This window comes from Amblyomma maculatum, chromosome 7 (assembly GCF_055883805.1).
Source record: "Amblyomma maculatum isolate TAMU_Amacu chromosome 7, ASM5588380v1, whole genome shotgun sequence".
NCBI classification, from domain to species: Eukaryota; Metazoa; Arthropoda; class Arachnida; order Ixodida; family Ixodidae; genus Amblyomma; species Amblyomma maculatum.
In genome coordinates, this window is record NC_139350.1 from 16,800,536 (window position 1) to 16,814,713 (window position 14,178).

The 14,178-nt window shown below is 46.2% G+C and overlaps 1 protein-coding gene across 1 annotated transcript; it reads right to left on the reverse strand.

Annotated features, from left to right (window-relative positions):
* Window positions 1-13,024: 13,024 nt before the first annotated feature.
* Window positions 13,025-13,902, reverse strand: LOC146182756 (uncharacterized). The gene has a single exon (XM_084608911.1). It carries the CDS (start codon window positions 13,900-13,902, stop codon window positions 13,048-13,050), a length of 855 nt encoding a protein of 284 aa, XP_084465037.1. The 3' UTR covers window positions 13,025-13,047.
* Between the last annotated feature and the right edge of the window lie 276 nt (window positions 13,903-14,178).

A 14,178-nucleotide genomic window follows, 5' to 3' on the forward strand; every position in this document is an offset into this window, starting at 1 on the left:
TAAAAACAGGCCGTATACACACACAACGTCTTTTTATTCACGCGACGACGATAAATGCACGACATAGTTCGAACGCTTACACACTCATGCACGCTACGTATCTGTTTCTCTACTAAATGTATCTACGCAAACAAAGGCCGGATAACAAAACTAGTGTAGGTCCAGGGGCGCGGGGCTCCGACGTCCGGTGTCCGTGCACTGCAGGTGGACGACTGTTGCCTGGGCGGCGACAATCATGCACACATAGAGTACTGCCTGGTCACCAGGGCAGGCATCCGCAGGCTCCAATGTAGCAGGCGGGAACGTCACGACTCTTGGAAAGCTGGCATCAGCAGGCAGGTGTTTAGAGGTCATGGATAAGGAATCGTCGGGTTACAGCTTAAGGCGCAATGCTGCAGTGCGGCAGACAGGCCTTGAACCTTGGCGCGCGAGAGGTGCTGGCTACCTATAAGCTTTAGGAAACGCCGAGCGCCCATTTGGACATGTCGCAGCCCAGAATCTCATTGCCACGACTGCTTGTCACCGCGCTCCCACGTTCACTTGTCTTCGAGCACCGACTCACCACCATGAAGACAGCTCTCTTTATGAGCTCGTGGTTAACGTCAACTGAAATGCCCCGCACGCGGCCACACTTTGTTAGCGCCGGGAACCACGCGCTGACAATGCACCTCCTCACAGTATATCCGTAAAAAGCATCCATTCAGCTCTAAATATAGCCACAGCATATGAGACGGGACATTTGGGTACAGAAATACTGAACTTACCCCAATAAACCATATTTAAGCATTAATGAAAAACAATTGGAAAATCGCTGTCACACATAGTGGCCCTGAGATAGCAATATAGCCCAAAATTAAACAACAAAGTAGTAACTAGAATATGTATCTAAGGAAGAATGGCTAACTTGTAGAAAATACTTTAAGATTTACGCATTATTTGAAGATGAAAAGCAGGAAGGAAATTTTGAGCTTGATATCTCATGTTACCACCCCGTTAGTGTAGTTGCTTCGTGAACAGTTACTCGAGGTGAAAATTCTGAATAGTTAAAATGAGCAAGCCGTCATGCCGAGATATCAAAAGTATGTAGCTTAGCATAGAGAAAGCGGTAGTCGGGCCTTCTGACATGCAGCAGAGAAAAATATTTTTTACTAAGTAGAAATCAAGACACTCACCACCGGCCCGGTTCGAAGGAGCTGCCAATATAGGGCATCCGTGCCACCGTGGAGCCACTTGTTCCTCATAGAGGTCAGTACTTTGCATGGGGTTGGAGGGTCCAGTATACCTACACCTATGAGTTAAATGTGAATTATAGATTATACTGTGAATGAAAGAATACCCCCATCTCAATTTGAACACAAAGCGGAATATGGTTATGTCGGTATTTATTTCCTTACTTTGCAGTCTTTTATGTGGTTTGTTTTATCGATTCCTATCTCGTCTTAACACAACTGCGCCATATTTTCTAAATGGGCATACTAATTTTCGTACGCAGCGTCCCTCTCAATTGTGGCTCCTACGTGACATGAAAAACCTAACAATCGGTAATGCATGTCGTCGCAAAAAAATATTGGGGGAGACCTAATTTCCACCCCCAAGTTATGGTGATGATTGGCTTCTGCCAAGTCAGCTATGTAGACAAAATGCTATGTGGTCTCCTGATGTCACGTAACACGAAAAAAAGTCAGGGCACGGCCATGCCACCTACCAACTACCAACTGCCACAGCAACAACTGTGAGTTTCAACTTAAACCTTCGACAATGCCGACACCAGACTTTAACGTGATACCGTTAAAGGCCGCTTTCCCAGAAACGCCAGCTTCGCCGCTCGGCACTGGCTTTGTGAGCGATCAGTCACGAGCATGGGATAGCCGTCGGTAGATTGGAGCTGACATGGCCGAGCATTAATTAGACTTAGGTTTGCCCCACATATCGGATGGCAGAAGCTTCCAACACGGGCTGCTTCCTTAATTTAGGAGGGCAATATCAGAATCAGCCTGCCAGGATCCTCGCATTTACGTTACCCCTAGGCTACCCAGGCACGGTCATACAGCTTGGATAAAGCGAAGTGCTTCATGTGGCACGGTAGCCTACGCTCTCGCGTCATACCCTTACAGGCGGAGCTTGCGTGTTCTCCATCGCTTTCTCTGGGCAAGACTACTTCGAGCAAATCGCGTTAATATTTGCGTATTTATTCAGGAGTGCTATAGGTCGAGCCTCGACAGACCGCGTAACGCGCCGGTTTATCTATACCTCGCCGAAACATTGACACGACGTGTTACCTTTATTAACGTTTATAAACGACTGCCGCTTAGCTCCCAGTTTGCGGCTCGTGATAAGGTGTAGTAATGACGGCCGTATAGTTGACGGGGTGCGGCGCGTGGTATATTATCATCATCATCAGCCTGACTATACCCACTGCAGGGCGAAGGCCTCTCCCATATTCCTCCAATTAACCCGGTCCTGTGCTAGCTGCATCCACGTGAATCCTGCGAACTTCTTAACTTTATCTTCCGACCTAACTTTCTGCCGCCCCCTGCTACGTTTTCCTTCCCTTGGAATCCACTATAGTATAATGGTACATAGGCATGGTGAATATGGTTCGGAAATGGCTGCCGTGTTTTCGACGGGGTGAGGCTCGCGGTGTGGTGCAGACGGTGACAAGGCTTACCGAACGAAGTTCGTTCCTCACTGCTTCTGTGACGGCCTAGGTGAGTGAGCCTTCGTAGCCGTTATTCGCTGCAGCTTCTCGAGAACATTTCTCTCAAATGAGCTCTCGAGGAGTGGTCCTATAGATTGCAATCACCGCCGCCGCAGTCGTCACAGCACCGATGACGGTTCTGTTGTACTGGCGGCACAGTTTTTGGAGAGCTCACTTTATAGCTGCAGCGTCTTTGACGAATTCACTCAGGGTTTTAGGTACGTTGTGCACCAAGCTGGCAAACACATGCTCTTTGACACCATGCAAGAGATGCCGTAGCTTCCTTACATGGCTCACACATATCAGTATCAGCACTGCGGCGAAAAATGACCGCCATGTCTTCGGAAAACTTATCTACGCTTTCATTCAGCTGCTGGACGCGCACTTCAAGCAGGCGCACCACAGTGTCTCGTCGATCAGTACTCGCAAATGTTGTGTCTACTAGCGGTCGGCGGAAGTCATTGCATGCGTATAAGCTGGCATCGTAGTTTTGAAACCAAGTCCTAGCACAATCCTGAACCGCAAAACAAATGTTTGAAAGATTCAGGTCCGCGCTCTACTGATCGAACTTTGGCACCGGTTCAAACTTGTCTCGCTGTCTTTAACATCTTCAAACGCGTCTCGGCGGAAGCACTCTGGCACGTTGGTGTTATGAAGTGCCACCAGTGTAGGGGTTGAACGTGCAACGGCTTGGGAGAACTGGCGAACTTCGACGTTTGAACAGTCGCCCGGCAGATGGTTGTACTTCGGGGCTAGGCATAGAAAGCGGCGGCTACCGCGATGGACAGGCGTATCGATATCCGAGATCCGCTGTGGACCGCCGGAAGGAGTCTACGCATATCTAGCATGCTACAATAGTGTCTCACCTCACTACTATCCCAAGGAGCGCCTAAAGACAAAACGGTTTGATGGACAACCGGAACGAGATCTGCATTTAAGCTTTCTTTATTTCCAGCCTCGCGCTGGTCGGCCCAGTTGTCATCTTTGCCGTCTTTTCATATATGGCAGTATAAATTAGAATCTTGAATTATGCACCGCGACAGAATCATTGCTGCGTCACATTGCCTGGATTTATAATATTGGCATTGAAATTACATGATTAACGCTGATAGCGGGTGGTATTCTCCTAGGAATTCCACACATGCCCGGGCAACAGTCGTCCACCTGCAGCGCACGGAAACCGGATGTCGCAGTCCCGCGCCCCTGGACCCACAGTAGGACAGATCTGTTAACCGGCCTTTGTTTGCATAGATACATATAGTAGAGAAATAAGGACGTAGCGTGCTTGAGTGTGTAAGCGTTCGAATTATGTCGTGTATTTATCCACGTCGCGTGAATAAAAAGTCGTTGTGTTAGTATACGGCCTGGTTTTAAGCCGAAAGCCTTTATTGGCTCATGCTGTCGTGGACAAAATGTGTCCCGGTTTTGAAGCGGCTCTGATTGGCCCAGACGGGGTGATGTCATAGATGACTTGACCCGTCACAGAGCACCACCACAGAATGCGCGAATACGTGCCTTGTATGGGAATATGGCAATCAATTATCAATTACTAATTATTACTTATGTAGTAATTATTATTTAACTACCCGATATATGACTAATTAATCACTTGCTCACCTACAAATGACACATAATTCATGTGTAGTAAAAAATATTATTAATTATCTAGGCTTTCGCCTTTCACTTTAGTTGCTAAAGTCCCTCGTACTTTTTTGCCCATGGATCCTGAAGCTACCTGGGCCCACGATTACATCACATGTCCCAAAGAGTTTACACAGTTCTGATGCGGGTATTTAAGAACTGCAAGGTTCCCATGAATACCCAGCATCAATGTTCCGTATAATTTAGAAGTTTTACAAATGGCGAATTGTCTCTTAAAACACCACGCAATACCACACAAGCACTCCAACAGCGAGTTTGTGATTTCTATGTTAGGCGATACTTTCTATTTCAAACAAAAAAGGCGCAAAATTTTCTGGGTTAGTTTCAACTAATTTTCTCTAAAGCATCATAAAGATAATACGCATCAGCGTATAAATTTAAGCCTGGATTAAAACCGAGATAAAAAAATATAGGTTACAGTTGATTTTGAACTGCTGTGCGCTTTCCAAAGCAGAGTATACTTACCGATTATTGTTCCATATAGGATACGACGTTCGGAACTCTCGTCTTTACCGTTCTCCGAGGCTCTCTCTGTTGGAGAATGCGGCGCAGATGACTACGTACTCCACAGTTCACAGCTCTGAACTTGAGACAACCGTCGTTATAGCACTCTAGCCGTGATGGTGTCAGTGCGCGTTCTTTGTATAGTGAATGGAACTAGTGCAAATTAAAAGTACAATCCGACACCGTCGAAGAAAGGTTCACTACCAGCTACAGCTCTAAAATACCTGCAAATCTCCACTGTCTGTATGGCTGCGTTTAAACAGTTCGGTTATACTTGAGGCGCTGTTAGAGAAGCGCGGCCGTCGAAGCAGCCAATCGACAGAATTAGATACTCCTCAGCAGTGCCTAAAAACAAAGGACTCATTCCGCATACCCGCAGGTTTAATAATAACATACAGTTCCTTCGCAACTAATTGGAGCATCCTTGTCTTGAAGACGAAAACGATGCATACTGTTCCTCTGCACGCGTGCAGTATATGCACCGACGGAGAAGGAGAAGAAGAAGAAGCTGGTCCACGGGCCCATCGCAAGTGCAGTGAAGACCGCTAAAAGATGAGGTCCGCCAAAGTGAACGTACCCAAGGACAAGGTGCAACGCAAGGGCAAGATACAGAGACGAGCCCAAGCACCGAAGGCTTGGAAGCCGCCAAAGTCTGCCGTCACGGAGAAGGCCACCGCTGCAGTGCGCTTAACCATGATGGGTCAAGCCTATTCGCCGCCATGCACCCGTTCTCAGAAGGAACGCTTCGAAAAACGTCAGATGCAAGACGAATTTGGGTCTACCAATGTGATCTGCCTGCCGACCGATCTGGACATGCACAGCTGTGTCCTACGAGAGATCGATAACATATGCCTGAACACGAAACCGTCTGCCGCCAAGAAGGATTCCGGAGCCGTCAAGATAGCACCTAAAAGCGACCTTCTGCGCTGCTTAGGCTGTGAAGCAGGGTCAAGGAAATACCGGCGTCTAGCAAACGCAACCCTGCATTACACCGCGGAAATTCATCGGGCCTGAAGAACCACCCATAGACTCTTCTTCGGCACGATGCCACCGCTGAGACTCCAGAGGACAGTCGCAAACTGCATTTTTTTATTTTTTTAAGAAGATAAATGTATTTTACATACACTTGCTTGTGCCTTTTTATTCATTCTGGCATGCATGCGTGACTGGGCTTATCCATAAATTGGAAACTCTTTATTTTAAACCAGCCATAAGACGAGACACAGCAAAGAAGAGAACAAGACAAGGCTGGACTAACAACTGAATATTTATTGAAGTAAAGATGACAACGAAGACTCGTTCTGAAATGCGCGTGCACAACCCAACCGTTGAAGTGGCAGGAAAAGGAGAAGAAGAAGACAATTGAGTCATTAGCTAACTATAGATTTTTCTAACAGAGCGAATTCCTTACAATGAAGGCTAACTGATGCCTTAGCCACACACTTGTCCTTAGCTTTAGCAATGTAAAATGCCTCAACTAACTCTCGTGTTACTGAAATCTGGCGTGCAAAGAGACGGGTCATCCTTCGATATTGACTCCCGAGATTGCGCATGTAGCGCCTGATTAGAATTTTCTTCCCTCCTAGAGAATTACAGTGCTCCGTCAGGCGCACATTCAGACATCTGCCTGTCTGCCCATAGTAGCACCGGCCATAATTGAGCGGAATGTGATAAACCACATTATTTCTGCAGGTGGTGAACCTTTTCCTATGTGATGCTGCGCAACGAAAACTATCACGAGCTGTATTGTCGAGCCCTCATTCTAACTCCCCTCTTTAATGCCTTCGGTCCCTGAGGGTATATGAATAACTAAATTACTCTGGCGCACAAGCCTCCTATCTTGTTTTTCGCTGTAAATACAACGTCAACGTCTTACCTTACCGCAAGTTTCTTGCATCGGTGCGAAACCCCATGGAGTTGAGTTATGGCAGCCACATTCTTTCGCCGCGTTGCACCACCAACATCAACCAGCCCCGTGTTGCTCTTCCCGGAACGTGTTAAAACATGTTCTGACTGACGAGCGAAATGGACAGTTGGAAAGCCTGCCGCTAACAGCTTCGAAATTTGCTGTGAGAGTGCATCCTCAACACGGTAATGGCAAGATATACGTAATGCAGACTTCATGCACGCCACTGCCAACCCATCCTTTACCAACCTCGAGTGGTCCGATTCAAAGCTAAGCAGAGGCTTCCCTGACCCGGGGCTGTAGCCCCAACGCACGTGATCGTCTCCAAAGCACAGGTCCAAATGAAGAAATTGTAAATGTCGATCTTTAAACAGGAAAGCTCATACGTAAAAGACAGGCCTTGACCTTGTTCTTTGAACATTCCTAACACATCTTGCGCACACCTATAAAAACCATCCTTATCCAAGAAAATTAAGTAGTCATCAACGTATCGAAACGCTACTATACCGAAGCCATCTAAACCTGGCTTCCTGCTCGACAAAAGAGTGCGAGAAAGCTTGTAGTCGCAGAAGCTCTGCATGGCAGAGTCTGTATTGCAACCAGAGTGCAGCTAATTGGTAAAATATAAATATATTCTCTGCATTGTTTAAAAGAGCAATTGCAAAACCAAAGCAGTATAATCCAAATTTAAACAGACATCTCTCAAGCCCTTGTAATCGGGATGCTCTACAGAGGTTCATGGAACAAAACAAGATTTCGCCAGTTTATAACCTCATTAATGCACCACTGATTGCGCACAAGAAAGCGAAGCAAGGCCATCAGTGCAGTGCTCAGTGATTGGTGTTGCAGTTTCAGAAACAGACAGGTCCCTTTGTGTACACTCTCAAGCTGCTCAGACTTTACCGAGATGTTCAAGCAACAGATGCTATCAATTTGGGCAAAGATGCAGTATGCAGCTACAGGACATGATGGTGTCACTGTTGGAATGATAAAAATCTTATCCCAACAATGTACAAGTGACCGTTAATTATCGTGAAGAATTGAATCGTATTGGTAAATGCTTTTATTTCACACGTTTGATAGGTTGAGGAAATTATTTTGTTGTTGAAAGATGCAGGCAAAGGATATGTCTTAGATAATATTAGGCCACATGCATTAAGTTTAAATTTAGTAAAATTAATCGAACGAGTAATGCACAGCCGTCTAACAAAGCATGTTTATGAAGTTAATGGTCTCAGCTCAGCGCAGACTGGCTTTCAACGCGATTGCTCCATATTTTCACGTAGCCGTTTCCGCTCGTAACTGGAATATTTAATGGGGCGTTAATCCAGAAGGCACAGGAAAGCAGGTCCAGAGCACTCAGAGACGGCCGGCACCACAAATTCAGCCTCTTCTAATCGGACGATATGGCGCCCTTCTTCAAGTCAGTGCATGCTGTTGCACACGCTACATTACCCCTCTCTGTAAAAATATAAAAAATAAACGTCAAACTGATGAATTCAAAAGCAGAAAAAACATAAAGCAAGAAACGTGCGGTAAGGCGATATGGTAATTTTCTCGCGAAAAGTACGGCTTCATGCGCACGACGTGAACAACCTGGGATTTCTGGTCGCGACGAATAGTACAAAAACCGTCTGGAAGCCTTTCGTGCGTGACGTCACACAGCTGACGGAGCACTTTGTATGGGCCAAACTTCTGTTTCAGAAGTTTCTCACATAGTCCACGACGTCGAATCGGAGTCCAGAGCCACACTGTCACGCGGTTCGAAAGTAACTACACGGTGGCGCTGATCGTAACGCTCGGCGTCTCGGCCGTGCTGCTTCCAGATGCTTGCCCGTGCCAGCTATCGCGCTTCTTCTGCGCGTTGAGTCAACTCCTCGGCGCCAACTTCGAGGTCCCGGCCGTCATGGGGCAACACGGCGTCCAACAATGTTGAAACTTCACGGCCATACAATAGGGAGAACGGCATCATTTCCGTTGTTTCCTGCTGCGCCGTGTTGTATGCAAACGTGACGTACGGCAAGACGTCATCCCAAGACCGATGTTCAACATTCACGTTCATGGACATCATGTCGGCAAGAACTTTGTTTAGACGTTGTGGATGGCAGGCGGTTGACCTGCGATAGGTAGTGCCGCTCAGCACCCTGACAGATTCCAGTTGCTTGGCAGTGAAAGCAGTGCCTCCGACAGTTATAATACCTGACGGAGGCACTGGTTTCACTGTCAAGCTACTGGAATCCGTCATGCAGCTGAGCGGCACAACCTATCGCAGCTCAACCACCTGCCATCCGCAAGCTAATGGATTGACAGAACGTCTAAACAAAATTCTCGCCGACATGATCTCCATGAACGTGAATGTTGAACATCGGTCTTGGGATGACGTCTAGCCGTATGTCACGTTTGCATACAACACGGCGCAGCAGGAAACAACAGAAATGACGCCGTTTGCCCTATTGTACGGCCGTGAAGTTTCAACATTGCTGGAAGCCATATTGCCCTATGACGGCCGTCTGAGGCAACATGGAGGCAACTGTCGGAGCGCCGTGCCTCAGGACGATGCGTTTGATGAAAAATTTCGCTGCCTCGATTGCTCTGCCGCGCTGGAGGGCCTTTGTTTTAGCATAACACATGAAATAATTTGTATCGAAAATTGTCCACCTGTGTCCTGAATCAGAATTTGGAAAAGGACCCAAGAGATCCATGCCAACTTGTTCAAATGGGTATCTTGACATTTGAACAGGATGCAGTAAACCGGCTGGTTTCACAGGTGGTGTTTTCTGTCACTGGCAATCATGGCATATTTGCATGTAATGTCGTACCGGGGCCGCAAGGTTTGGGCAGTAATAAGTCTTCTTAATGCGGGCCAGAGTTCGAGTATACCCCATATGATCCGTGGTAGGCTCGTCATGACATGCCTGCAAGATTTCTTCTCGAAGAGACTTGTACGACGACGGGATAATCACTTCCCGTCGGAGCGAAGTTGATCTTGTATAAAACATTGTTCCGCATGCAAAACGATGACTGCGCTCTGGCGGAGAGACTGGGAACTTTGGCAGTACGCGCTTCCAGAAAATAGAAAAGTGGTGCGGGAGCCGGGTCGTAACGCTGCTGCTGCGAAACAGTGAGCGCGTCGACGGCTGCGATAAGTGGAAGTTCTGGTTCTTCGTCTTCACGCGCAGCCTCGACAGGTGAACGGGTCAAGCAGTCGGCGTCGTTGTGCTGACGTCCAGACATATACACAATAGTCATGTCGAACTCCTGTAGCCGTAAACATCATCTTGCAAGGCGTCCGGAGGGATCTCGCAATTTCATTAATCAGCACAAAGTGGTGGTCCAGTTCAGTTCAGTTTATTATCTTAAGGACCCCCGTGGGGGTATTACATAAGGGGTGGATTATACAAAAAAATAAGTACAATGGTTGCCATGTGGGTTCAACATACAATATGATCTGTTAGTGCTTTGGAAAAGTTGGATGGGCAGGTGATAGCGGCGATGCTGTGGGAAAGGCCGTTCCAATATAATGCTGCTCGGGGGAAGAAGGAGGCAGCGAACGTAGTCGTATGGGTCCGAGGCCGGGCAACTTGAAGAATGTGACCAGTGCGATGCGATATGCGAGCTGGTGATGTGATATAGCCTGCGTAACCGTGGGTGCTGTAAAAGAACTCATGAAACAGGTTTAGGCTGGCAATGCGGCGACGGATAACAAGGGTTGATAAGGCGGATTCTGCTTTTAAAGACGACACGCTGACTTGGTATGAATAGGTATTGTGGTAGAATCTAGTGGCACGGTTCTGGACGGATTCGAGGGCATTAATGAGATATATTTGATGTGGATTCCATAAGGGGGATGCATATTCTAGTTTCGGTCTGATTAGCGATTGGTAAGCCAGGAGTTTAACTTGTTGGGGAGCGTGACGTAAGTGGCGTTTCAAAAAGCCTAGTGTTTTATTCGCGGATGATATTACATTAGAAATATGTGTGCACCAAGATAAATCATGAGATAGCGTGACTCCTAAGTACTTAAATGAGTTAACTGCTTCTATTGGGATTTGAGCTATATTGTACGGAAAAATAAATGGTTTAGTGCGACGGGTGAAGGATACAATCTTGCATTTCTGAGGGTTAAGTGTCATCATCCACAGGTCGCTCCATTTCTGAACGTTAGTTAGGTCAGTCTGGAGGGCTTCTTGGTGGGAAGAGTTATTAATAGTACGATAAATGACGCAGTCATCTGCGAACATACGAATGTGACATGATACGTGAAGGGGCAAGTCATTAATGTATATTAAGAATAATAACGGTCCGAGCACTGATCCTTGGGGGACGCCTGAGGTTACTGGAATGTAATCAGAAAATTCGTTATTAACTATGACTAATTGGGTTTGATTTGTCAAAAATTCCTTAATCCAGTTTAGAATGCTAGGGTGAATATTTAGGTAAGAGAGCTTAAATAGTAATCTCTGGTGTGGTACTTTGTCAAAGGCTTTTGCGCAATCTAAAAAAATAGAATCAATCTGTTGGTTGCAGTCAAGGTTGGCATGTAAGTCATGAACAAATGTAGCCAGTTGTGTCTAACAGGAAAGGTTTTTACAGAAGCCATGTTGTGATGAATGAAAGAAATTGTTGGAATCTAGAAAGTTCATGACTTGAGAATAAATTACATGCTCCATGATTTTACAAGGAATGCTTGTTAGGGAAATGGGTCGATAATTTAAGGGCGAGTTTTTGTTACCGGACTTGAAGATTGAGACGACCTTTTCCACTTTCCAGTCATGCGGTATTTTACCTGAAGAGAGAGACTGAGAGTACAATAGTGATAAGTAGGCCGCGGAAATGTGCTTAGTATTTTTCAGAAATTTCGAGTTAATTTCATCGATCCCGGCTGATTACGTTAGCTTGATGTTTTCGATACGAGATGATATACCATCTGCGAAGAAAGAAACTGGATCCATGGTTGACGCTGTGAAGGAGCTTATGAAGGCGTTAGCAGTTAAATCACACTCTTTCGCAAAAACAGTTGAAAAGGCTCTATTGAAAATGTCAGCACATTCACAATCGCTGATGGTTTGACCCATATCGTTAGTAAGAACAATTGTACGTGTATCCTTCGGGTTTACTACGTGCCAGAATTTTTTGGGGTTGTGTATTAGCATTTTTGGCAAGTCAGAGTGGAAAAAGGTGTGTTTTGCGTTGCGGATAGCAGCAAGGTAATCAGCTTCGGCAGTGTAGTACTTTTCCCATGATGCTTGGCTTGGGTTCCACTTTGCTGCCCGATAGTGACGCTTTTTCTTGTTTTCCAGGCGTTTCAGGGCCGTAGTAAACCACGCTTTTTGCTGGTTAGCACGGAAACTAGCTACCGGGATGTACTTGTTTGTTAGTTCGTGAACTTTGTCCCTGAAAATCGTCCAATTTTCGTTACGAGACTTTGTGTGGAAATCGGTTTCATAAGTTGTAAAAAAAGCAGTTAGTTCTTCATTTATTGCTTGAAAATCACCTCTTTCATAAAGACGAATTGTTTTCCTGGAAACTTGATGAAGCATGGGTGTAAAACTGAAGGTAGCATGAATGACTTTATGAACACTTATTTCCCTTAGGTATGTAATACTTGTTGCGCTATCAGGGCTGTTGGTTAATATCAGATCTAGAGTGTTGGCGGAATTCTGCGCAATGCGCGTTGGCTCTAATATTAGCTGGGTAAGGTTGAAGTTAAGAGAGACCTCGACAAAATTTTTTGCTTTGAAGAATTTGTCATGGAGGTGTAGTTACGCCAGTCAATAGTGGGAAAATCGAAATCAACAAAAAGAACAATATCTGCGTTAGGATACGATGATGTCAGTTCACTCAGCACATTGTTTAGTTTGTAGGAAAAGTCCGGATCATTTTGCGGTGGCCTGTAACAGACTCCTACCAGCACAGTTCGGGGGGAAGCGTGGCAGAGCAGCCATAGCAGTTCTAAGTTAGAATCTACATTGATTAAGGATGCTGAAAACTGCTGATGTACGGCTATGAGCACGCCACCGCCACGGGCTATTTCCCGGTCTTTACGGTAAACTTTAAAGTTGGGCAGCGCAGCTAAAATTTCGGTATCACTGATATTGTCTGTTAACCACGTTTCTGTAAGAATGAGAAGGGTGCTGTTGGTTGATAAGACAAGAATAGATACGATTTCCCGTTTCGGTAAAAAGCTTCGTATGTTAGTAAATACTGCAGATAAGGTAAGATTAGTTCGGGGGGTGTGCTGTCGGGGAGTTGCTTTAGAGCGAGCAGAGTGTGATTGCTATGGCACTTCTTTTACCGTTTCCGTCAAGTCGTCGAATATATACTGCTTGGGGCCTATGTACAGTGTTTTAAAGCGCAGTGCGTACTTATCAGATGTTTCTTTCGCGAAACGTAGTAAATGTTTGCGTGCCTTACGGACAGAACGTGAAAAGTCTTCTCCTATGCTGTAGTCCGTGTCTTTTAGTTTCCGGGCGTTTTTTAGGATGGATTCTTTTGTCTTATGGAAAGTGAATTTAACGATAATGGGTCGACATCGTTCACTTGAGTGACGGCCAAGACGATGTGCTCTTTCTATTTCTTTTGGGTCTATGGTGATGTCCAAATTTTCACTGCAAAGGCGGGTGACCAGTTCTTCAGACTCAGAGGACGTTTCCTTTGAGCTAGTATCAGGTAAGCCATAAAATAGCAGGTTGTTACGGCACGACCGGTTTTCGGCATCGTCTACTCTGGATTCTAGGTTACGGATTTGACTCGCCGACGTGGCGGCATCAGTCTTAATGGATTCAACTTCTGTTTTAAGTAATGCGAGGTCCTGATAGTGGGTTTCTAATTCGGTAATGCGCTTACTTAATTCGGTGATCAATTTGTCTGTCGCTACTAACCTGCTGCTGAGGTCTTTTACTTCGCTGATTAACGTGCTTTGGCCCGATGTTAGTTTCCGTACTTCTGCAAGTATGGCGGCAGTGTCAGGACCAGGGTTAGTTTCTATGTCATCGGATTGCATAAGCAACGCATGGACAACAGCAAAGCATTCAACGACAATACAAGTACAACACTGCGGGCTCGGCAGCTGAATTAAGAAGTAGTTGCTCGATTTCTTTGCAAAAAGAGAGCATGATTTTCTAACCTGCATGGCGAAGACGAGAGGGCTACTCGTCCGCGCAGTGGCACAGCTGCCGAGCGCACAAGGCGCCGCGGTCCACGGGCGATCTTTTATAGGTGGCGAAAAACATGATGTCGGCGGCGATTGTATTTCCCACGACGAACGGATGGTCCCAGAGCCAGGTAGTGGCGAAATCCAGGAAAACGTGACGTCAGCCGCTGTTACGGAATTGGTATCAGCTTCGTGACTGCCGTAGTGATGACGATAACGTGGCCGCACGTCAACGCAGGCAGCAGCCAGAACAGG